Source organism: Mauremys mutica, chromosome 10 (genome assembly GCF_020497125.1).
Source record: "Mauremys mutica isolate MM-2020 ecotype Southern chromosome 10, ASM2049712v1, whole genome shotgun sequence".
Classification (NCBI taxonomy): Eukaryota; Metazoa; Chordata; order Testudines; family Geoemydidae; genus Mauremys; species Mauremys mutica.
The window spans coordinates 2681193-2706169 of NC_059081.1; the positions used below are offsets into that span (position 1 = coordinate 2681193).

The following is a 24977-nucleotide window of genomic DNA, read 5'->3' on the forward strand; positions in this document are numbered from 1 at the left end:
TCTGTTCATTCCCTCTGGGGCACCTGGCACTGGCCGCTGTCAGCAGACAGGACACTGGGCTGGATGGACCTTTGGTCTGACCCAGTCTGGCCGTTCTTATGCTCAGTAACTTTTTATTTTGTGCATTTTTTTAGTGACCTTAAGTGCTAGTGAAAGCAGCATGGCTAGTGCTGGCTGCTGCACAGAGCAGAGCGTATGTCGGCTCGTCTATGGCCTGTCAGTTGAGATGTGCATTTATTGCAGTTGGAAGCTGCTCTGGACACGAGCGTCTAGTCTGTGCAGCTCCAAGCTCTGTCCGTGGCTGTTAAGAATCCCGGCTATTCCAGTCCTTACGCCCCTCGCAAGCCCACGTTCCCTTCTCCCACTGCGCTTTCGTGGACCCACAGCTCTGCCAGTGCACTCACAAGTGCAGCTTTCTGGCTAAGGCATTTGCATTTCGCCTCGGAGATCAGAGACTAAATCCAAATTGAAGTCACAAGGGACATTTTATTGTCAGTCTCAGTACTGAGTGGGAGGGAATCGTATTAACAAAAACCATGCTAAGTCTGATCCAGCTGGCAACATCTGCTGTAGCGAATAGGCCCTGCATCCCTAGGGCAGTGGCCCTCAACCTTTCCAGACGACTGTCCCCCTTTCAGGAGGCTGATTTGTCTTGTGTACTCCAAGTTTCACCTCACTTAAAACTACTGGCTGACAAAATCAGATACAAAAGTGTCACAGCCACACTGGTACTGGCAATTTGCTTACTTGCTCATTCTGTCCGTATTAAATTGTAGTTTGTACTGACTTGGCTAGTGCTTTTCATGTAGCCTCTTGTAAAACTAGGCAAATATCTAGATGAGCTGATGTACCCCGGAGAGACCTCTGCATACTCCCTGGGGGGACGCGTACCCCTGCTCCCACAAAGTGTGTCCTGCCTTAGCCTGGGGCGGACTTTCTGTGTGTTTGTACAGCCCCTAGCACAATGGGGCCCGCTGCAGGTGCCATGGTAATGCAGATAAGACGAGCGTGGACAAGGTCATTAAAGTTTGCGCTGTGCTTCAGTAAAGTGTGTGGCATACGGATTTTTAAAATGTCACTCCCTGCCGTGGCTGGAACCTTTACCCTCAGCCCCACAAATATTTGCATAATGCATTTCATGAAGGCGTAACAGCTAATGGAGGCTGCAGCAGTGGGCTGTGTACTTTCTCTTTAGCGGTGAGGTACCAGTGCGTGTGAAAATGTAAACAGCTTTGCAAAGAGCTGACATCTAGAGAGACTGACGATCATTCTAATACCACTTAACAATGTACTACTTGGCACCTCAAACCACGGATTAAGGAATGTGAGCACCCCCACTTTACAGATGGGAAAACTGAGGCAGAGATGTGCTGGGACGTCCCCACGGCTATCCAGCAGGTCGGTGGTGGTGCTGGGATTACAGGCCAGAGGTTTCCGATTCCCACCTCTATTCTTGTTTCTCCCTTGAGGGTGCTGCCTCTGCACAGTCCTGTGCGGCGGTTGGAGAACAGACACAATAAGCCGGGGTGAAGGAGCCGTGCTACCGGAGAGCCTGGTCAACACTCACCCGTCCTACCCACTGCCACACCACTTTGCTAAGGCAAGATCCCAGCACACGAACTGTAGCTGTCAACCCAGCCCAACCAGGAGGGTAGCTTGGAGAGTAAAGATTGTGGCCTAGTGGGAGATCAGTATTTTCCCTGCCCAAGGAATCCCAGGGGGGGGAATGGTTGGCAGGCACCGAAGCAGGGGCAAGCGCGCAGCTCCCTTCTCTGAATTAACTTTAATTTTACTTTCTTCCTAGTAAAAATACTGAACTGGACGCGTCTCCGGCTGCATCTCGCTGCTGCTCCGCCCTAGAAGAGGCCCTTTTCCTTCTTGAGCTTCTGTTGCTTCCACAGGGGCAGTGCAGCGAAGGCAGGCCGGGCCATGCCAAAGACCGCGTTGAAATCGTCACTGGCCAGGTGCTCCTGCGGGAGGCAGAGGGGCCAGGATGAGTGGTGGGGACAAGTGCGGGCCTGCCGCCTGCCGAGCTCCCAGCCCTCTGGCTTTGCTGGGGAGCAGGAATCGTGACAGGAGTCAGACCGGGGGCTTTCGGGGGGCGAGGAGGCCTCCTGCTGGGATAATGCCCTCCAGGCCGGTATCCAGCCCCCAGCAGAGGGCTCTGGAGCCGACATGCAGATGGCAAGAGCTGAGGGAGGCGTGAGCCATTGGAGGAGACGTGGGCCACCAGGGAAGCAGCTGATTCTCCTAGACCTTTGCAGGTCTCTGGGACTGGAACCCAGGCCGTCGGCTCGAGTTACTCCCTTTCCACGGCCCAGCTCCGAGACACTCCAGTGACTGCAGCAGCTCAGAGCTGGAGGCAGCACCGGGCCCAGGCCTGGGTCACTACTTTCCGGATACTGCCCTGCTGTGGGCATTCAGAACTGCTCACGCCCTCTCCTCCAGCCTGGCTGGCTCATGGCTCTGCAGGCGGCATTGCAGCTGACCACCCCCACCCCAGGCCAGGGGAAGCCGGCAGGAGGCCGGCTCGGAGCCGGTGGCACAAGGCTGATTGTTCCCTTCTGTTAGAACTCCCGCTGAGGATGCCCCTAAGGACGCTTAACACTGGGGTAATTCTACTGGGCCAGCTAATGCTCCTCTGCAACCAGCAGGGGGCGAAACACCCACCCCTGCCAAGGAACCAAATCCCCAGCGGCAGCCCGCCCTCTGCGTCTCTGAACTGCCCTGTGGGGGGCTGGCACCGCTGTGCACACGCGCGCCCCCTGCAGGCCATTTCTACGCCGCGGCTCTAGGTGCTCGGACACTATTTAACGCACACAACAAAATTAACCCCATTGAGCCGCCCACCCTTGAGTGACACTGGCCTCAAATAATGAATACAGCCCCTTAGCTAAGCCCCTCCCTCCTCCAGCCCCAACGAGGAGCTGGGGGGTGACCCATGGGTCCCCCTTGAACTCACATGCTGGGTATTAAACTCCTTGTTCCCCAGCGTATCTCCACTAACCACGGAGCTGAGATCTGTGTGGAGCTGGCTGGCTAACGAGCTGCTCTTTGCTCCCTAGGGCAGGATCAGACCCTAAATGCCGACCTGTGCTACAGGCCAGGGCCAGCTGCTGCTTCCGCCCTGATTTCAGTGCCAGCCGCTCTGGCCATGTGGCAGATACCCCCCCGCCCCCAGGGGCTCGGCTCGGCTTTTGAGCACTGTCTGCGGGACGTAGGGAAGCTGGATCACAGTCCCCTTTGCCACCCGTGCTCTGATGTACACACACACCCTCCTCCCTTCTCACCTCCTTCCTGCCGGGGTCCACTCCCTCGGGCAAGTCATCCAAGGACTTGTTCACCAGCAACTCCGGAGGGAAGGTCTGGAAGGTCCTCGACCCGAAGGTGGTGTTGGCAGTGAAAACGTCTTGGCTTGTGATTTCCTGAGGGGGGCGGGGGAGAGTCACATGGAGCCATTGCTGGGCTGCTGCACGAAGCCCCCACCCTGTTACGTGTACCGCCCCCCCGTGCTGTGCCAGCCTTCGCCAGCGTACCCACCGCGTCTCATGGCTGCCGTCCCCACCCTTTGTCCTCCCGGGGACTCCTGCCACCTCTAGGCTGACCTGGAACCCCGCACCCAGCCGCAGGGGGAAGGTTTCAGCCTGGGGTGGTGCCTGAATCTGACTGCAAGCTCTGTGGGGCGGGGTATGCCATGGGGACAGCTGTGCTGCCAGGCGTGGGCAAAGCACTCGGATCCCTGCCTGAGCCGGCTCCCGGCTGCTGTGGGAGGGGGAAGCCTGGGAGCTTTTGCATCCCTCGCTAGCCACAGCCGGGGGGGTGTGCACAGCATCACAGCACCAGCGGCCCTCGCCTGGTTCCCTGCTCCTGCACTCAGGCTGCCGTTCCCCAAGACACTCACAGTCGTCAGCTGGCTGAACTCGCTGTCCTCCCCCAGCTCAGCTTTCAGCTCCTCGTAGGATTTCTTGTCCTGCAGGAGAGACGCAAGAGCTGAGCCGGGAGGGCCCAGAGCCAGGCGTGCCGGGAGGACAGAGCTTGGAACGGCTGCGTCTGGGTCACTGAAGTCAAGCCGGGCAGGCGCTGGGATGGAACCGCTCTGTTCACGAGTCTGCAAATCTCTCCCCCTGCGACGGGCCTGGCTGGGCCTCGGTGCCAGGGCCTGGCCCCATCTCCCTACAGCCCTGGGCCTGCCCCTCCCCAGCAGTTCTGCGTGTAGCTCACCAGAGGGGGCGATCGCCAGGGCGCAGGAGCCCTGCCAAAGGGGACCTGGTGGGTAGCGAGGTTTGCTGCTGACACGGGTGGAAGCATCTCGGAGTCAGCGGCACCCAGCGGCCCTTGGGCTGGAGGACGGGGATTGTGCTGCCAGGGATCATTAAGTGACGGGCACCAGGGACTGGCCGTCTCGGGCAGTTGGCAATGGGAGATGGAGCCGGCCAGCCGGTTCTGGGGAATGGGTGTCTGCGCCCCACAGTTCTGCCACACACCCGCCCCACTTGCTGGGGTCTTGCTAGAGGCCCCAGACTGATCTGCCCAAGAGCTCCCTGGGGAGAGGCTCCCCCCACCCCCGGCCTGTGGATTAAGAGGGTATCAGGGCTACCCAGTTACTCTCTGGTTGCCCGGGCTGTTTAATCTGAAGGGTGAAGTAGCCTTTATGCCCCGTGGTGCCCTGCCTGCGCCCACGGCTCCTGCCAGGGCCAGGGGAAATGGGGAACCCCCTGCACAGCCACTCACGCTCCACTTCAGGGGGTCCCAGGCCAGGAACCAGCCTGTGAAAGTCGGGGGCTCGTAGCCTTGTTTCACCACGATGATGGGTGTGTCGGGGTCGCGCCTGCTGGGGTGAGTTTTCAGGTACTCCTGTGCCATCACGGCCGCCTCCTTCTTCTCCGTCTCGTTGGCGCGCTCCCCAATCCAGAAGAACACCTGGGCGAGAAACAGCCTTTCCGTGCCAGCGCCAGCCGCTAACGTGGGAAAGCCCCTGGCCAGTGCAGGATCGCGTTCCCTGGCGCTTGGTCCCTTCCGGGAGCGGAGGGATGGGCGGACGGACCTGGGGCTGAAAGCAGGGCCAGGACCCAGGAATTCTGGGCTGAGGCCTGGCTTGCTGCAGCCTCACCCCGGGACTTTGGGCGGCAGCGTGGTGGTGGGGGAGAGTCATCTCTTGGATGTGACAAAGTGGGGGGTTTGCCTGGTTTTTCTGTGTTTTCCAGGGTTTGCAGGCAGGGGGGTGGGGCTCAGTGTCCCCGGGTGTCACTGGTTGAATGAGGGGAGGGGAGAGGGAGTTTGTTGGGACACAGGACCGGAGAGGGAACTTGGGATCCCGGCCGATGGCCTGGAGGATGGAGACCCCAGCGACTGGTGACCCGGAGACCCAGCTCAGGAGTCGCAGCCGGTTCTGGCCAGTGGGGGACAATGGGCTGCGGGGAGAGGACCCCGGTGACCTGACCAGCCGGTTCCGGCCAGAGTGGGGCTGAGAGGAGACCCAGGCCTGCCTGTTTACGACCCTGTTTCCCTGGAGAGAAGCCAATGGACAGAGGGGGCTTGGGGCCGGGGGTATCGGAGGCCCAGCTGGGAGCAGGGGGGCTCGGGGCTGCAGCCCTGCAGGGCTGGAGGGGGAGCAGGCAGAGCCCCCCTGGCTGCAGGGGGACTGGGATGTGCTGGGCTGAGGGAGGCCAGGCCTGAGGCTGGAGAGTTTCCTGTGCTGGGTTCAACCCTCAATAACCCTCCTGTGTTACGCTGGCTGAGAGTCGCTCCGGGCTAGAGAGCAGGGTGGGGGGGGCATCAACCCCTTTGGAGGGTGGAGGCCCGGGGGGCCCAGAGCGAGGGGACTCCCCGAGGGGCCCACGGCAGAGGCAGACGTGCTGAGGCTCAGAGAGGTGCAGCTCCGGGAGGTGGAGGGGCCTGACCCCGAGACAGTGGCCCCCGAGAAGGGCTGTCGCACTGAAAGGGGCCCCCCATGGACTGCACAGGGCCACACGTGGGCACGATCCGTGAGTCTGTGAGAGCTCCCTCGTCTGGGACCGTAATACAGACCTCCCTGGGGGAGACAGTGAGGCTACAGCTCCCTCCAGCCTGTAAAACCTGACCCGGAGCCCAGGCCCCCCCCAGCCCCCGCCTTACCTGGTCCCAGGTGTCCAGCAGGAAGATGTCGTCATCCTCCAGGTCGTCCTGGTTAAAGTCGGTGATCTCCGTGGCCACAAAGGTGCCGGTCTGGTTGGAGCACTCGAAGAGCCGGGGCGTTATCGACAGGGTCTCCTCCTGCAGTCTGGGAGCAAGGGGGGAAGGGGGGTCAGGTCCTAGAGACCCCAGCCTGGCTTTTGGCTCCAGCTGCTTCTGCCAAGGAAAACGGGGTCTGGGGGGTCAGCAGGCGCTGCCCATCCGGAGAACTACCCTGGGCTGGCGCCCAACGGCGGCCAAGGGGCTTTCTCAGATGGGGGAATATTGGGCTTCGGCCACGATCCTATTTCCTCTGGCTCAAGGTCCCCCGCCCACCCTTGGCTTTGACCTTGGGGGGCGACAGCCTCCCGTTACCCTCCCCCCCAGCGATGGGTCCCGACACGGTCACGCCGCGATGTCACGACAGGCTGCCGCACGTCGACCCTACGTCCGGCACATCTCGAAGCCGCGGTGGCGGCTGGGACGCGCCGGAGGGGCCAGAGACCGGCCTGGCACGTGGCAGGTACGAACACGAGTTGCCACCTGAGACGATACCAGGTAGCGCGATGGCCGGCCCGCGGCCAAACCCACCGCTCCCCTCTGGCTCACGGTGCTCTCTGGGGGCGGGGACAGCGACCGACCCGGCCTGCTCATTAGTGCTTCAGTGAGGTCAGTAACTCGCACTTCCTCCTTCAGCGCCCCGTGCCTCAGTTTCCCCATCTGTAACCTGGGGGTGACGACACTGATACCGACCTCCTTGGTGATCTGCTGCTGGGAAGAGCTGGACACGAGCCAGGGGCCGTTCTCCTTGTTCTCCTGAAGTTTGCTATAATATGGTGTCGCGAGCACTAACCCTAATACAGCCTGACCCCTCCCCAGCGTTCTGCCCTCCACCACCCGGAAAGCGACGTGAAGTGGATTCTGCCACCGACTGGCTTCGAACGATCGGGGCCACGTCCGTGGGGCAGGAAACCCCGGCTGGGGATGGCGGAGTCACGGATGAGACCTGCCAGGGGGACGGCCCCGCGTTCCTTACCGCTTGCTGTTGGCATACTGGGATTTCCCTCCCAGGGCCACCCAGAAGTTGTCCGGCTCCTGGCCCTCGGCTATCACCAGCTTCTCGGTTTTGGCGATGAGGTCAGCCACGGTCTTCGCCATCTCCCGCTCGTCCCCGCTGCAGCCCTGCGGGGACCCAGAGCGCGATCGGTCAGGAACCCCCGGAGGGGCTGCACGGCCTCCCATTGCAGCGCCGAGAACCTGCCATGGGTCCAGCCATCCTCAGCGCCACCCTCCCCGCTGGCAGGGGAGCGAGACGGGATCCCGGTGGGAGGAGGCCGGAGGGCAGCAGGGAGCAGCCAGGGGTCTGGGGGTGGTTCCCGGCCTCCCCCAGGCCAGGGAGACTTCTCTGCCCCAAGCACCTCGCCGCTGGCTCTGGTTCTCCGGCTGTGGCCCCCGCGACCCCCAGCCAGAGGCTCCCGAGCACCATACCCACCTTCCCGTACCAGAGGTAGCAGCAGGCCTGCGTCTTCAGCACAAAGACGTCGTTGGAGTTGAGGGAGGAGGCGCGCGGGGGCACCTCGAAGGCCTTGGTGTTGTATTCGTTGGTGCCGTGCACGTGGAAGAGGCGGGTGGACGGCACCGGCTCCGTGTTGCCAGCCCGCGAGGTGCCGCCCTAGGGAACAGCACCGGGGGAGGGGGGAGGAGAGAAGACGTCAGACCGGCCTCCACCCTCACCCCGTGTCCGTGACGGCGTCTTCTATAGCATGGAGCTATGGCTGGGAGCCCCTTCGTCACCCCTGAACGCAGCTCATGGGTCGGCCGGAGCCGCCTGGGGGAGCCTGCCCCTGCTCTAGCCCCACGGCTCAGCTTGCTCGTTTCATCCCAAGCCCCACCTGCCAGCCAGTGCCCGATGCTGGGGGTTCACCTCGCCTTTGCCCCCTGGTTTGCAGGGCAGCCTCAAGCAAGTGCTTTCTCCCCGTGCCTCGGTTTCCCCTTTGGCACCAAGGGGATAACGCTGCCCAGGCCCCCACTTGCCCGAGCCTCTGTTCCGTGGCTGGCGGGGAGCTGAGCTGTCACCCAGCGGCTGGCTATCGCGGGCAGGGGGGCGGTGCCCGGCGCTGCCCCAGCGGCTGGCTATCGCGGGCAGGCGGGCGGTGCCCGGCGCTGCCCCGGCCGCTGGCTATCGCGGGCAGGCGGGCGGTGCCCAGCGCTGCCCCAGCCGCTGGCTATTGCGGGCAGGCGGGCGGTGCCCGGCGCGGCCCCGGCCGCTGGCTATCGCAGGCAGGAGGGCGGTGCCCGGCGCGGCCCCGGCCGCTGGCTATTGCGGGCAGGAGGGCGGTGCCCGGCGCGGCCCCGGCCGCTGGCTATCGCGGGCAGGCGGGCGGTGCCCGGCGCGGCCCCGGCCGCTGGCTATTGCGGGCAGGCGGGCGGTGCCCGGCGCGGCCCCGGCCGCTGGCTATCGCGGGCAGGTGGACGGTGCCCGGCGCGGCCCCAGCACCTGCTGCAGAACCACGATTGCAGCACCATCTGTTACCAGCCCCGCTGGCCCAAGCGAGCTATCTGCCCTGGGGTGTCATGGGCCCACCGACCAATCAGCTGGGCCCGCGGCCTCCCGTCAGAGCTGGTTAACTCCCCACCGGCAGGCTGGGAGCAGATCTAGTGGCCAGTCGTATCGTCCAATGGACCAGCCTAGCCCCACTCCCCCGCAGCAGCCCTGGGGTCACAGGCCAGGCTGCTGCGCTCGCGGGCACAGGGCACAGGTCACGGCACCTTGCCAGCGGGCCCTGGGCCGGCACTGGCGGAGCGGCAGGCCCCCATCCCGGCACTCACCGCGTACACCACCATCTTCCCCTTGAAGATGGCCATGAGGTGGGCGGGCTCCTTGCCCATGGGCACCCGCACCTGCACGGCCGCGTTGTTGTACTGCTGGTCCAGGGTGACGGCCTGGTAGGCCGAGGCGGTGATCTCGTCCTTGCTGGCGTGGCGGCCCTAGGGAAGGGCGAGGGACGGAGGAGAGGGGCTCAGAGCGGAGCCACGCAACCCCTAGCACCCCAGCCGCAGGCGCTCCGGCGCGCCAACCCCAGCGCCGACACCGACCCAGCACAGGGCCAGTCACGCAACCACAAAAGTCAGGGGAGCTCCTCACCGGGCCTCAGTTTCCCCATCTGGGACATAACGATGAAGGTAAAGAGCCGCCCCTCAGCGAATTAACGGGCTGGTTAGGGTCTGAGTGGCACATGGAATTGCAAACCAGCGCAGAGTGGCCATTGGCTGGCATTAACTGACCATCCCTGAGGGCGCAGAGAATCGTGGGTAGAGGGCACCCCCCGGGTTGTGTCCTCACTGCCGCCCCCCTGCTCTGGGATGCCACGTGGCGACTGGGGAGCGGCTGGCCCAGGGTGCGTCGGCTCTGGCCCGGGGTCAAGGAGACGTTACATGAGGCTGAAACGGGGCAAATTCCAAGCTAAGCCAAGGTGTGTGCACCCAGCGCGTGATCGCCCTGCGGGACTCTCTGCCACAGGATGGCGCTGATGACAAGAATTGCGACTGGGCACGTCTGCGGGTAACAAGGACGCGCAGACGTAGCCTGGTCAGGGACAACTTCATCTCCCCGAAATCAACACCTGGCGCCCGAGCGAGAGCCGCTCTCTGCCTGGTACAGACGGGACGGGATTCGTGTGGGGGGAGATCAGCCCACGCCTGCTGGGCCTGGCCCCGGCTGGAGCTGGGATCTCGGCCGGGGGGTCCGGGATGACCCAGGCCCTGAGCCCATCGGAGACGGGCTCCCCTCAGCAGGCCGGGGCAGCGGGGGGCCCACGCACCTGCCAGATGTAGATGATGTAGTGCTGCTTGTTGTTGACGAGGTACGTGTAGAGGATGAGGTAACAGTCGCCGCCGTAGAAGTGGCCCAGCCAGCGCTTCTCCACCGGCGCCAGCTCCAGGTCCTCAATGCGCCAGACCTGCCGGGGAGCCGGGGATGAGCTGGGGGCTGGCTCCTACCACCCCCACCCCCCAGCAGCGCTAGGGCAGCTGGCAGAGGTAAAGGGATCCAGAGGGCCGAGGTCTCAGTCTCCATGTGACACCTGGAGGATGCGCCAGTCTGGGCAGAGGGCCCATGGCGCGTGCCCTGCTCCGTGCCAGCGACGCCAGCCAGGCCTGCTAGCGACGGGCCACGGGGAGCCCGTCCTGGAGCTGGGCTGGGGCCGTGAGCCTCCTGCCACATGCTGGCTAGTGTGGCAGCAGGGCCCCACGGCCCCTCGCTCGGCTGACCCCATCCACGGCCACCTGAGAGCGAGGGGTCCCCTGGTCACACGGGGGAGCCCAGGTACCCAGCAGGTGGGGGGGCCGTGTCCCCCTCTGGGCTGAGCCACACGGGAGCCAGGGCTGTGACAGGCCCAGCTCCGGAGCCCGCTGGGGCCCCGGTTCGATCCCTGCTGGGGGCCCGGCCTTTACCTCGACCTCCCCGGAGCCGTCGTCCACCATCTTCTGCTGCGCGGCCACCTCGGGCTTGGCGTGCAGGGTGGTGGCGTCGAACTTCACCTGCTCCACTTTGGCTGGGGGAGAAAGACGGGCACTGAGGCTGGGGGAGGGGCACGCGCCCGGCTGACCAGTCCGCTCCCAGCCCCCCCCAAAGCTGAGCTCCGCCCCCCTCCACAGGCCGCCACAGGACCCTTCCTCGGGCCCCGCCCCCTGGCCCCCGGCCCCACGGTGCCCAGCCTCAGCCCCACGGTGCCCGGCCCACGGTGCCCAGCCCAGCCCCATGGTGCCCGGCCCAGCCCCACGGTGCTCGGCCCACGGTGCCCAGCCCAGCCCCACGGTGCCCGGCCCACGGTGCCCAGCCCAGCCCCACGGTGCCCGGCCCCAGCCCCACGGTGCCCGGCCCAGCCCCACAGTGCTCGGCCCACGGTGCCTGGCCCCAGCCCCACGGTGCCCGGCCCACGGTGCCCAGCCCAGCCCCACGGTGCCCGGCCCCAGCCCCACGGTGCCCGGCCCACGGCCCTTACCCACTTTGCCCAGGCTGTGGGTCTTGCCCAGGCCGCTGGTCTGGTTGCTGACGGTCCATTTCTGGAAGAGCTGCTTGAACATGGCCGACTCGGCCCCGTCGTTCTCGGTCTGCACGCGGGTGCTGGGCGGGTAGTTCTTGGCTTTGATGAAGCCCTGCAAGAGACAGCGCCCGGTGGGCAGCGGGGGAGCAGAGAGGGGGCGTCCCGGCTCCAGCCCCTCGTCCAGCCGGCGACGTCACCGCCAGGCCAGCGCTGCACTGGGCGATCGGAGAGGCTGGGGCCCTGCAGGGAGGGTGGCGCCTCGCCCTGGTGGGGGGCAGCCTTTTAACAGCCCCCCCAAAACGCTCCTGGGTCTCCACCCGTGTCTCCGTGCCGGCAGGTACAAAGCAGTGTGTGTGTGTGTGTGTGCACACGGGTGTGTGAGAGGATCAGTGTGTGCGTGTGAGGGGGTCTGTGTGTGCAATGTCCATGGTGTGTCAGAGAATGTGTGTGTGTGTGCACACAGGTGTGTGAGAGGATCAGTGCGTGCACACGGGTGTGTGAGAGGATCAGTGTGTGCGTGTGAGGGGGTCTGTGTGTGCAATGTCCATGGTGTGTCAGAGAATGTGTGTGTGTGTGCACACGGGTGTGTGAGAGGATCAGTGTGTGCAATGTCCATGGTGTGCCAGGGAATCAGTGCGTGCGTCCGTGCAACACCAGGCTCTGTCGCACTGCGGGTTCGTGCACTGCGGGTGGCGCAGAGCTCTGGGGGCCTGTCGCCCGTGCTGCTGCCACTCGGGAGTGACTCCGCTGACAGCAAGGCCGTTACAGCGGGTGTGTCAGTGGAGCAAGGAGAGGCAGGGCCCAGGCGGGCAGCTCGGGGCCCCACCCAACCCCCCAGGGCTGACGCACCTCGGTGAGAATCGCCTCTAGGGGGCGCTGCGTCCTCGTGGGGGTTTCCCAGCTGGTATCCACAGCACAGGAGCTCTCCAGAACCCCAGGGGTTAATTTCCACAGGGCTGACAGACAGCGCCATGAGGTCACCCCTGGGCACATGCGGCCCCCACCCACCCGGGGACCTGCGGGGGCTGGGAACGGGGCAGTGGGCATCTCCCACTCCCAGCCGCTGCGGGTCCCGCCCCAGCCCCCCCCCCCCCCACTCACCAGGGCTCTGTTCATGGCCTGCTGCTTCTCCTCCTTGGTGGACTTCCTGCCTTTCCAGACGTAGATGGTCAGGCCGCCCTGGTCGAGAATGTAGCAGTCCTGGGGGGCCGGGGGAGAGGGGTCAGATTGGAGCCCCCCGTGACCCCTGCCCTGCCTCCTGGGGGGCTCAGTGGGTCCGGATCCCACAGCCAGGGGTCCCCTCTGCTGGCTCAGCTCCCAGCGGGTCGCCCTGGGCACGCGGCACTGCCGGAGGGAGAAAGCCTTCCCAGCCCCTCGGCCCCGCCTCCTTGCGGTATCTGGGGTCAGATACTGGGGTGGTGGGAGGGCTGGAGGGACCAGGCAGCGGGGGCCAGGCCGGAGATCAGTGAGGTGATGTCAGCCGATGGGGGGGGCGACACAGGCCGCTGAGCCGTCCCTCCCACGCTGTGCCCTGCTCATGGGTCTGCTGCGGCGCGACCCGCGTCCAGGGCACCGTCGGCCTGTGCCCAGCCCCAGGAGCTCCGAGGGGCGTCAGAGGGGAGCCTCCCCCGGGCCACGTACCTCGTGCTGCAGCAGGTCTTGGGTCAGGGGGCGGGTGGCGACCTCTTGGATCACCAGGTTCCCGTCAGCATCGGAGACACTGCGAGAAACCAGACACGAGCCCAGCTCAGCCCTGGCCCCGCACGAGAGGGGGACGCAGGGCCCTGGCCCTTTAAAAGCTGCCCACTCGGCTGCTAAGCCGGATTGCACAATTCAGCCACTCGGTGGCGCTACGTGCGAAATACTCTAACCTCAGCCGCTCCCGGGCCAGTCTTAAGAGGCTGAACACAGGCCAGCTGGGGTATCTGCGCAAGCTGCGGAGGTACATGACATGGCGTCAGGAGTAAACAGGAGACAAGCACAAGGAAAACAGCCACGAAGGTTGCAACCAAAAGGAACAGAGAAAGCGACAAAGGTGGCAGAATCTCGTCACCGTGCCCCTGTTCCGTGCCCCAGAGCCAACCCCTCACAGTGGGCAGCGTGGAAGTACGATTTCACATTGCAGACTCCCCCGGTGCTGTGCCGGGAATCGCCTTTCATTTCTGCAGGCAGAGCAGATCTCTAACTCCCTGGGCTTCCCGCCGATGGTCACAAAGATGACGCTGAGAGGGACCTGACTCTGTCTGATGCACCTTTTCCACCTCAGAGGATCGCGGATCACGAAAGAGCAGAGAATCCACCAGAGAATTCCAGAACCAGGGGAGACCAACGTTTTGTGGGAGCTGTGCGCATGTTGGCCAAAAACGGTGACTGTGAAACAGGGACACGTCAGAGACAGGCTGGTTCCTGAGCTCACGCCTAAAAACCTCTCACGGCAGCTACAGCCGGAGACATTTAAGCGTAGCCACAGCTCTCCAGAGAGCAAAACCGGCTGCTATTGACCTTAAAACTGACTTCACCTGATACCCTCTGACTAGCCCCGGAGGGGTTCTGCTCCGTAGCTGTTCTTGCTGTCTCTGTAGGAGGAGTATTTCATGATGCAGGCATCAGGGGACGCTACAGGGCATGAAGAAGGTAATAGGGAGAACGGAGAAGGGAAATACATTGCAATTAACTGGTGGAACTCACTGCTGCAGGAAACTGCTATACAGCTAGTGCTTTGGGGGTGGATTGATGGTCCTGAAGCCCTTTTTAGCCTCAGATGAGATGTAGTGTGGGTGTGCCAGGGCATGGGAGAGTCCTGGGGGGAGACCACACAAGGCCCATTTGTGCAGGGGTCTCCTCTCCCCACAGGGCTGACAGCTTCCTTCACCCCACACGCTGTGTGTTGGCCCTTCCCCTGGGAGACTTACTGGTAGAGCTTGAGAAGGGTTTTCAGCTTCTGGTCCACCACGGTGTCGGGAATGGCCGGCTTGATCTCCCTCCGGTCCCCCAGCACATGGGTGAGAATCTTCATCAGCCCCGGGGTGGTCGCCTCGTCCTCACCATCTACCACAGCCACCTGGGCACGCCCGCCCCGCTCGCGGTCCCGGATGTCCTTGGCCAGGTTCATGCCCTGCATTGGAGGAGGGCTAGCTCAGTGGTTTGAGCATTGGTCTCTTGAACCCAGGGTTGTGAGTTCAATCCTTGAAGGAGCCACTTAGGGAGCTGGGGTGAAAATCAGTAGCTGGTCCTCCTAGTGAAGGCAGGGGGCTGGGCTTGATGACCTCTGAGTCCCTTCCAGTTCTATATGATAGCTATAGCTCCAATTATTATTATAAAACAGGCCATGGGGCTGCATGGGAGAGCAACCTGGGCTGGGCAGCAGCCACAGGGCAACTGATTTATGGAATAATACAGGGGCTGTGGGTCAGGAGTGAGGGGCACCGGCAGAGCTATCGGGGGAGCCCAGGACTGAGCTAGCAGGGGGCTGTGGTGGAGTAGGGAGTAGGGACTGTCTATGTGGGGGATGGGAGAGCCAGGGAGGATTTTAGGTGAGATGCTGGTATTCAGACTGTAAGACGAGCTAGGCCTGGGGGAGGGGAGGTGACACCCCTGCCCGGGAGCTAGACAAAGGAAAGGAGCTGAGGGGGAGGGTTGGGTCAGTTTTCGGTTTGGGAGCTGGGTGGTGGGTTTGCAGGGGAACCGAGGCTGGAATCCAGACACCCTGAACCCCCAGAAAGGCCAGATCGAGGGGTCCTGGCTCTGAACACGAGCGCTGCTGTCTCCTGTGCTCCTGTTGTTCAATAAACCTTCTGTTTTACTGGCTGGCTGAGAGTCACTGAGAGTCCCAGGAAGAGGGGTGCAGGGCCGGACTCCCCCACACTCTGTGACAGGGGCTGCAGGTCAGGAGTGAGGGGCACCGGCGGAGCTGTGGGGGGCAGGGCTGGGAGCAGGGGCTGCGGGTCAGGAGTGAGGGGCACCGGCAGAGCTATCGGGGGAGCCCAGGGCTGGGCTAGCAGGGGCTGCAGGTCAGGAGTGAGGGGCACCGGCAGAGCTGCGGGGGGCAGGGCTGGGAGCAGGGGCTGCGGGTCAGGAGTGAGGGGCACCGGCAGAGCTATCGGGGGAGCCCAGGGCTGGGCTAGCAGGGGCTGCGGGTCAGGAGTGAGGGGCACCGGCAGAGCTATCGGGGGATCCCAGGGCTGGAAGCAGGGGCTGCAGGTCAGGAGTGAGGGGCACCGGCAGAGCTATCGGGGGAGCCCAGGGCTGGGCTAGCAGGGGCTGCGGGTCAGGAGTGAGGGGCACTGGTGGAGCTGTGGGGGGATCCCAGGGCTGGGCTAGCAGGGGCTGCGGGAGGGGCGCCGGCAGAGCTGCAGAGGGGCAGGGCTGGGAGCAGGGGCTGCGGGTCGGGAGTGAGGGGCACCAGAGCTGCCATAGGGGAGACCCCCTCTCTTGAAGCAGGGCTGACTTGGGGGGCACCAACCCCTTTGGGCTCCCCCACCATGCCTAGGGGACCTGGGACAGCTGATCCATGTCCCATCCCAGCTTCTCCCCCTGCGGAGGGGGTGTCTGGGTCTCCCACTCCCTCAGGTGTGAGCAGAGATGAGGGGCTGAGCCCCGAACACTGCAGGGATGGGGGGGGGGCAGCAGGGCTCCCGGGGAAGGATCGGGGCCGAGTGAACAGCAACAGCAGGCGAGGCCCCTGGAGAGACCCCAGTGGGACTCGTCCCCACCGGGTGTCACTCAGTAGCCAGCAGGGCTGGGCGACTGCACCCCAGCAGAGGCTGCCCCGCGCTCACAGAGCCCCTCGGGGGGGGGGGTCTGGCCCCTCCGAGCTGGGCCGCTGCCGCGCTACCTTCAGCCGCTCGGCGCGGTTGCTCTCCGGCCCGTTCCACTGGATGATGAGCTTGCCCAGATCCAGCAGGAAAACGTCCCCCTGGTTGAAACTGTTCCAGCTCATCTCCACCTGCAGGCGAAGGCAGCCGGGTCAGAGGGGGAGCAAGGGGGTAAAGCACAGGGCTGGGGGCAGGACTCCTGGGTTCCCTAGCACTAAAGGGTTCTCCCTGGGATGGGAGTTAAAGGGGAATCCCCACCAGCTGGCAGCAGTACAGGGCATATGACACACAGCGATGCAATTCTGAGTCGTCCTGCAGAAGGCTGCATTTCACACACCCTGTCCCAGTGCCTAGGAGCTCCTGAGCAGGCTCACCCTGACATGACCCCCTCCGGCCTCAGCTCCCACATTACACTGAATGTCATTAGCCTCATTTGCATTATGGCCACAGGTTCCCCCACAATAAAATGCAGCTGCCTCTAGGGTGGGGCGTGGCAGCCGTCCAACAGACACACAGCAACGCTGCGCAGGGATTACCTGCCCCGTGCTGAAATGCAGCCACCTCTAGGGTGGGGCGTGGCAGCCCTCCAACAGACACACAGCAACGCTGCGCAGGGATTACCTGCCCCGTGCTGAAATGCGGCCACCTCTGGGGTGGGGCGTGGCAGCCGTCCAACAGACACACAGCAACGCTGCGCAGGGATTACCTGCCCCGTGCTGAAATGCGGCCACCTCTGGGGTGGGGCGTGGCAGCCCTCCAACAGACACACAGCAACGCTGCGCAGGGATTACCTGCCCCGTGCTGAAATGCGGCCACCTCTGGGGTGGGGCGTGGTTGCTAATGACACACAGCGGCTCAGTGCAAATGTTTAGGACAGGATGTGGAGAACCCCATGTGTACGCTGCCCTGAGCTGGCTTTTGGCAAAGGGCCCTGGGCGCTTGGACTGGGGGCTCCGGGGCTTGTGCCAGCCCCCCCCATCACCCACCTCTCCAGCCACCACGTTCTTCTTGCCCTTCACGTGCAGCAGCCGTTGCACGTTGTACGTGTTGGTCTCCACGTGCTTCATCCCCGAGGCGACGCCTCCCTTCTTATAGCTGGGGGGGAAAGGCCGGGTCAGAGGGGGGAGCCCCAGGGCCCCGCAGCCACAAAGGGGTTAAACTTCCCCTCCCCCCAGGGGGCAGCTCTTTCAGGATCGCTCTCCCCATTCGGGTGATGATCGGGGACATGCCCCAGTCGCACAGAGAGCGGGGGGCAGGGGAGGGGCTTAGAACCCAGGAGTCCTGGCTCCTCTTCCCCTGCTCTAGCCACTAGACCCTGCTGCCTCTCAGTACAGGGAGCCGGTGCCTGAACTCCTGTCCCAGCGAGTCTCCGTCCCTGGGGAAACTGAGGCCCTTAGCCTCTGGGAACAGAAACCTGGTGTTCTCCAGGAGAGCTGAGCTGCAGGGGCCTCTGTTTACGGGGTGGGGGCAGCCCCCAACCTGGCCACCCCCTGCCAGGTCTGCCTTCCAGGGACCGCTCAGTGGCTCCCGAGTCCCTCCCATGGGGCAGGGGCTAGCTGGGGGGTTGTGGCTCCGTCCTGGGCCCAGACAGCAGGGTCCGGATCCCAACCCCCCTCCCGCGGCCGTGCAGCCGCACCGCGGCCGAGAGCGGGACTCGAACCCGGGACCGAGAGCGCCTGCCCCCTCCTGCTGCGGGTCCGGCGCAGGCTGGTGGAGTTGCTGGGACCGGCCCCTAGGGGGCGACACGGCCACACCCACGCTCGGGGCGGGTTGGGGTGGGGATCCGCCGCCCGCCCCCTGCGTACACGAGCCCCTGTTTGAAGAGGCCCTTGAAGCCGTTGCTCTCGTTGCCCTGGGTCTCGCGGTGCTGCACGGCCACCCCGCCCAGGTGCTCGTCCATCTGCGTGGTGTAGATGGCAGCCGCCCCCTGCTCGTCCTGCGACGACTCCTGGCCGAGCCAGTAGTGGATGTCGTATCTGAAGCTGTTCCCGGTCTTGTGCGTCTGCGGCCAAAGGACACTGGGCTAGCGGCGGGCACATGTCTGGGGGCCGGGGCCGCCTTGGGCTGGGACCCTGCCGCCGGCTAACCGCATGGAGCCGCTGCGGCCCGCACGGAGCACGGGCACGTCCCAGCCCTCCCCTCCCCTCCCCTCGCCCCGTGATGAAGTGGGCGTATGCCGTAATATTTCAATGAGGCCCGTGCGTGCCTCAGTTTCCCCTGTACGGCTCCTGCTTGCAGGTGGACGTGGCGTCTGGCTGGCCGGCCCTCATGCAAATGTTGCAGCCTAGTCCCCCTTCAGCCCCCTCACCCCACGGCTCGCACGCCCGCTTGCCCCAGCGCACGCCCGCACTCGCTGTCACACGCACATTGCCGGTGCTAAGCAACCCTGCCCCATGCCCCCCCCGCGGGGCGAGACACGCAGCTGCCCCCCCAGCTCCGCCCCAGGCTCAGGCCCAGCTCATACCGCCAGCAGCACGTAGCAGTCCCCTTCGTAGAAGTTCCCGTAGCTTTTGGGAGGCACCGGCACCATCTCCATTTTCTGGGAAGAGAAGGACGCGCGCGGCGCTGAGTCCGGAGGGGGCCTCCCCGGCAAACCAGCGCAGGTGAACCAGGCTTGGGGGGATGGCTCAGGTACCCCCCCGGTGCCGCCTGCCTGAGCTCGCTAACCCCTTCGCTGCTGCAGGCAGCCTGACATCCCCCAGCATCCCCCGGCGGCCGCTGAGTCTGGGGTGAGGCCGCGTCCCCGAGATGTTCGCGGGCTCCCAGTCCCGAGCGCAGAGAGCCAGGAGCCCCATCCCCGGCTGGGTCCCCCCCGTCGCCGGGTCCCGCCACCCACCTCGATTCTCCAGATCTGCAGCCCGGGCGTGGTTCTGTTCAGCGTCTTGGTGACTTTGGCGGTGAGTTCCGGCATGGTGGGCGGCACGGCGGGGGCCTGGCACGGGAGAGAGGCAGCACTGGTGACGCCCTCGTTAGCGCTCATTAATAACAGGGAGACGCTGAGCCGAGCCCCTGCCTGGAGCCTCGCGGGGGGCTCCGTGTGCCCCCCACGCTCCAAGGGGCCGGCGCTGGGCCCGGCTGGGCGGGGGCTCATTTCCAGAGCTGGTTCTGGGGCCGTGCCCAGTTCCCCCTGGTGGTCGGGGAGAGGGGACCCCCGGTGCATGTGCCAGCAAGTCCCTGCGCCCGGGGGGCAGCTCCGCCGAGGGCAGCGCCATGGTCGAGAGGAGTGGGCTGGGCCAGGGGCTGTGGTGGAAGGTGCCAGACGGGCAGCTCTGGGGCAGGGGCAGCGGCCGTGCCCTTGGGCATTACCTGTGCTCAGGCCAGGCCCGGGCTCCGCAGCTCAGGCCGTGCTGGCATCTCCAGAGGTGCCTGGTTTAGTCCCGGCTCAGCCCAGGGAGCAGCTGTCAGGCCGGGCGATGGGGCTTTACAGCTCTCTGGGGTGCGGCCCGTGCGTGTGGGCGCTGCCAGCCGGGGTCCGGCTGCTGGCACAGATGGGCCCAGCCAGGCTGATAAACAGACGTGCGCCAGATGCCAGGGGTTACCTGCCACCTGTGTGGGATGTGCCTGCTGCCGGGAGCGGGGGCCAGGGAAGCCCGGAAACCTGCCCCCGGCCAGGGAGCCGCACCCCAGGACCATGGCGGGCCCGGCACACGATCGATGCTTTCGTGGGTTGACGGAGCTCTGGAGCCGGAGCCCGAGGGGCCGGCGGCTGCAGCTGCCTGGGGCAGGGCTCACGCCCAGGCTGGGGGTGCGGGTGACTGTCACCCTGGGGTGTATTAACAGGAGAGTCCGGCAGGCGAGTGTCCCGCTCTGCTGGGCACAGGGCGGGGGGCTCGTCCGGGGCAGGGCGCCCCACACGCGGGAGCTGGAGGAGAGCAGCAGAGCCGAGGAGGGTTAGAAAAGCCGCCCCGGGAGGCGGGGAAGGCAGGGTGGGCTCCCGGTCACTGGAGGGGTCTAACACCAGGTTGGACAAAGCCCGGTGAGGGCTGCTCCGGGTTTGCTCGGGCCGCAGTGCAGGGGGCTGGACGTGCCGCCACTCGAGGTCCCTGCCCCGTCCGAGGGGCGAGATCAGGCCCCTTCGCCGCTGCCCACTCACCTGCCCTAGAGCTCCGCCGATGAGCCCCCCTGTTCCCAGGGCCAGCGTGTGCCCCCCCTTCTGTGCCATCCAGCCCCAGCGGCACCGGATTCCCCTGCCTGGCCTTGTGCCATGGCGGCTCACGGCCGGCTGGAGCCCTGAAGGGTGGCCCCCCCGCCCCCCCGCCCCGGGATCCAGGGGCACTCAGCTGCATGCAGCCCCATGCTGATCAGGCCCCCCCGACAGTCAGAGCAGCTCAGATACTCGCCCCCCCCCTTGCTCAGCTCGGGTCAGTCGCCCCCTGTGTCAGGACAGGCTGGAGCAGCCCCACCCCCCTCGCCCCCCAGGCCCAGACACGGCCCCTCTGGGCTCTGTTACAGGGGGCAATGATCTGCCCAGAATGGGCCTTTGGTCTGGGTGTGGGGTTCAGCCGACTCCCCGCCCCCCACCCCGTGTGCTCAGCTGGACCCAGCCCCCACCTGCCCCCAGCTGCCTGCCCCCCGCTCGGCTGCGCCTCCAGATCCCCGCGCCTGCGCAGTGATGTCAAACAGCGACCAGGCCCCGAGGAACCTCCCCGGGCAGCTCCGCCAGGCTCATCTCAAACCCTGACACCCTCTGTGGCCTGGCCTGGCCCCCTGCCTCAGTTTCCCCATGTGTCCCATGCAGATACCACTCCTGCCCCTCCTCCCCGGGGCCGCGTGGGCGCTGCCAGGCAGAGACGCTGGCCCCGGGGGCTGCCAGAGACACCACATCCTTGCCACCGCTGTGCCAGGCTGGAGGGAGGTGCGGGCGATTGGCACCCGTCAGGGAACGGAGCCTGCGCCTCCCAGGGGGAGGGGAGTGGGTCTGATTTAGGGGGAGCTCAGAGGGGTCCCTGCTCCCCTGCCCCATCCAAAGCCCAGTGAGCCGGATCAGGCCCTATATCCTCAGCCCTTGGCGCTCCCCCAAAAGCCACCCGCAAGGAGCAGCCCTCGTCAGTCAGAGGCCTCCACATCCCACCTGCCCCCTGCCCTGGGAGCAGAGGGGGCCGGAGAGGCCTGGCAGGTGGGTCCCAGCTGTTCGGGGCTGGGCCCTGAGATCCGCCCCAGGGGCTGCAGGGCAAAGCCAGGCACAAGGGGATGCAGTGGCAGGGGCCAGGCCGAGGTGCCCAGCCCCCGAGCCCCTCCGCCAGCCCCTTACCTCTCCGGCAGTGCTAGCTGGCGCGGCTGAGACGCGGTGCCCCAGGCAGCAGCTTGGAGACGGCTGGTACCTGTGCAAAGTGCTCTCCTGCCGGAGACGGAGACGGGGCGACCTTTGTCCCCTCCTTGCCCGGGCCTGCGTTCGCCATATAAGGGCAGGAGCCTGGGGAGGGACACGCAGGCGAGCCCAGGTCCCTGGGTCCCTTGGGAGCTTCCCCTGCTGCCCGGGCACCGTTACTCCCTGTTCGCTGCCGGCAGGCGGCATCGTTATCTCGTCGCAGATCTGCCCCCTGGCCCCACCCCGCCTCCGCCCTGCAGCAGGAGGCACCTGCCACGGAGCCTGGGGCGGGTTCCCGTGTGCTGGAGCCGAGTCTGGGAATCAGCAGGGAACTGGCGCGGTGTCGCGGGCAGAGAGGCACCGGGGAGAGCAGGCCCAGAGCACCCCGCCTGCAGCAGGATCCCCAGCAGAGCCGCGCTGCGGCCACCGGGGGAGGAACAGACGCTGCTCTGAACGCGCTGGGCCCACGCAGGTCGACGGCACCACACCTGCCTGAGGACTCTGGGTACCCTGCGCCCACCTGCCCCTGGGCATTCTGGGTACCCTGCGCCCACCTGCCACTGAGGACTCTGGGTACCCTGCGCCCACCTGCCCCTGGGCATTTTTTTTTACTTTTTTTTTTTTTGAGATGGTGCACCCAGGACTGCACACAGTGTTCAAGATTCAGAGTAGCAGCCGTGTTAGTCTGTATCAGCAAAAAGAACGAGGAGTCCTTGTGGCATCTTAGAGACTAACAAATTTATTTGGACATAAGCTTTCATGGGCTAAAACCCACTTCATCGGATGCATAGAGTGGAACATACAGTAGAAAGATAGATATAGATCTATATCTATATATAGATATATACAGACCATATTATCAGCAGGAAAAAAAAATCTTTTGTCGTGATAATCAGGATGGCCCATTAGCCCACAAAAGCTTATGCCCAGATAAATTTGCTAGGCTCCAGTGTTCAAGATGTGAGCAGACCGTGGCTTTATATAGTAAAAGTGGAGGAGTTTGGTTTGCCAGACTGATCAGCAAAGCCAATGCTGACAAACTAAGTGAAAAGGCTGCAGCGACATGCAGAAAGCCTTATAAGCCAGTCACTGTCAAAGCCAATTTTAGAAGTACTTAACGAGACTGTTAAAAATGCTGGCGCCACAACACAGTTTATTCAAACACACACGGCTGTGGCATCCAACTTTCTCTTTAAGCAAGAGATACCACACACTACAAACTGGAGGCCAATGTTAAGTGCATTGTCACTTGTTAATCCTGAAGTTGGACACTGGTTCCGACCAAGACCAGCAAGCACTCACTATCTTTCTGCAAGAAACTCAGCTGACTGGCTAGAAGCATGTGGAGCAACAGTGAAAGACTCAACAGCTGAAAAAGGGAGGAATTCTCTCACCACATTCAGAAAATGTGCATACGTGGCTGATGAATGCACTGATGCAAATGGGTGTCAAGGATTAAGTTATTGCCTATGTTATCTTGTTGTCAGTGGTAGATCAGTGGATGAATTTCCAGATGTTCAGGTTATAGAAGACACATCGGCTGCATCTCTGACAACCCACATCTTAGAAGCGTTAAATGCTTGTCAACTGGACCCCAAACAGATGGCTGCTTGTGCATTTGATGGAGCTGCAAACATCTCTGGAAGACATGGTGGAGTATAAACATTGCTCAGAGAAAAGCTTAACCCTAATCTCTCCTATACGCACTGCAGAGGCCATCTACTGCAACTAGCACCAGTACAAGCTGCAGAATCTTCAAAAGGCATTTAAAAAGCTATACATGTAATGTCTTCATTATACTCTTTTTCAGCAAGAGTCCAAAAGGACTGAACATCTTGGAAAAAATAGAAGATTCATTCGGACAGAAGTTCAAATCAGTCCAACCTGGGAAAACCCTCTGGCTTTCTCATGAGCGATCCTTGGCTGTTGTCTTAAAATTACTCCAGCTGTTATTACTGACTTTGGAAAGTATCAACCAAGATGGGACGGATCTAAGTAGTGAGGCTGGTGGATGACTTTTGCTGCTAAGTTCAGAGAACACAATTGCCATTCTCTCTTGTAAGTCTACTGTTGAGAAACCACTTGGGTCATTCTACAATCCCATCCAGGCCTCTGCTACACCAGTATTAGATCTCTGTCCAGTGCTGGAAGCTACCCTTGGCTCAGTCAGCGAGTGATCCATTGGAGACGTACTGGAAGAAGCAAAGACTTCAGTTCAGAAGTTGACCAATTAGGGTGCTTATATTAACTCCTTAAATGAAGAAGACAAGAAGTGTTTCTTAACCCAGCTAAGAAAGTAAAGTAGATGGACATCTCTACAACAACTACTTCTGGATTCCATCAACCTCTACGTAACTTTTACAGGTGCCTGTCTTGTAAAACACCGACTGTTGAGTGGAGTGAGGGACTACCAGCAATGGGGCTGCCATGTGACTAGGACAGAATAGAGAATTTGAACACAAAGTGGAATATCATACGATGAACGAATGTAGATTTGATTTCAACCTCTTCTTTATCATCACTAGTGGTTCGACCCAATTTTTGTGCTATGTTTCCTGGGATGAGAGAAGTAGGAATTCATCTCCTTCTACTCCTGGCCACAACAGCTACAGCTGAGCGTTCTTTTTCCTCATTGAATAGAATTTTGTGTTTTGAAAGAAGTCACCTTCTGCCTGATCATTAAGGACTGGAAGTAACTGACACATGAGAAGCCACCAAAAATGAATGCACTGCATTCGAGAAGTTCATTAACAGAGTTCATAGAACCATAGAATATCAGGGTTGGAAGAGACCTCAGGAGGGATCTAGTCCAACCCCCTGCTCAAAGCAGGACCAATCCCAACTAAATCACCCCAGCCAGGGCTTTGTCAAGCCTGACCTTAAACACCTCTAAGGAAGGAGATTCCACCACCTCCCTAGGTGACCCATTCCAGCGCTTCACCACCCTCCTAGTGAAATAGTGTTTGCTAATATCCAACCTAGACCTCCCCCACTGCAACTTGAGACCATTGCTCCTTGTTCTGTCACCTGCCACCACTGAGAACTGAGTTGTGCAAACTTACAACAAGAAGGCTGTAGGTGTAGTGCTTCCTAGTAGGCTTGTGTAGCCAACTTTAATTTCTGTGATGATTTAACAATAAAATGGCCATGAAATATTTTTCAGTGTTTACTGTGGTGCTGTACAGCCCCCTTCACCCCAACAGTCTCAGCCCTCATCGGTCCTCCCCCTGCCCCCTGTATTTCTGACCGCATCCCTCATCTCAATGTCCAGGGAAAACACGGCAGTGACGTATTTTTTCTGTGTGATACTTATTTATATCCCATTCTGTCAGCTGTAGGATTCAGCATCAGTTCTCCTCTGAATGGAAATAGCAGGGGAGGATTACTTATTTTGGAAGGCTGCTTCGCTGGCTCATTTGGTGGGAGAAGCCTGAACCTCTAAAGAGCTAGTCTTTTTGTATGGGTTTTTTTAAGGTGTTTAAGGTCAGGCTTGACAAAGCCCTGGCTGGGATGATTTAGTTGGGGTTGGTCCTGCTTGGAGCAGGGGGTTGGACTAGATACCTCTGGAGGTCTCTTCCATCCCTGAGATTCTATGGTTCTATTCACCTCGCCGGAAACACCACGTCAGCTTTTCAATACAACTCTGTGCCTCCCCACTAA

At 62.7% G+C, this 24977-nt stretch overlaps 1 protein-coding gene across 3 annotated transcripts; it reads right to left on the reverse strand.

Moving 5' to 3' along the window:
* Nucleotides 1-123: 123 nt before the first annotated feature.
* Nucleotides 124-21367, reverse strand: VIL1 (villin 1). Of its 3 annotated transcripts, XM_044978449.1 has the most exons (21): nt 21261-21367; nt 18846-18941; nt 18474-18548; nt 17815-18011; nt 16996-17104; nt 16030-16140; nt 14108-14310; nt 12837-12915; nt 12297-12395; nt 11154-11307; nt 10603-10703; nt 9972-10109; nt 8980-9138; nt 7643-7822; nt 7187-7332; nt 6115-6259; nt 4732-4920; nt 3902-3970; nt 3291-3425; nt 1819-1970; nt 126-1489 (listed from the first exon to the last, which is right to left on the reverse strand). In XM_044978449.1, the coding sequence occupies exons 2-20, from the start codon at nt 18918-18920 to the stop codon at nt 1857-1859; spliced, it is 2478 nt and encodes an 825-aa protein (XP_044834384.1). In that variant the 5' UTR covers nt 18921-18941; nt 21261-21367; the 3' UTR covers nt 126-1489; nt 1819-1856. The 3 variants fall into 3 exon arrangements, with proteins under 3 accessions (XP_044834383.1, XP_044834385.1, XP_044834384.1); XM_044978448.1 differs by having other exon boundaries at nt 124-1970; XM_044978450.1 differs by lacking the exons at nt 17815-18011; nt 18474-18548; nt 18846-18941; nt 21261-21367 and adding an exon at nt 17670-17808 and having other exon boundaries at nt 124-1970.
* Between the last annotated feature and the right edge of the window lie 3610 nt (nt 21368-24977).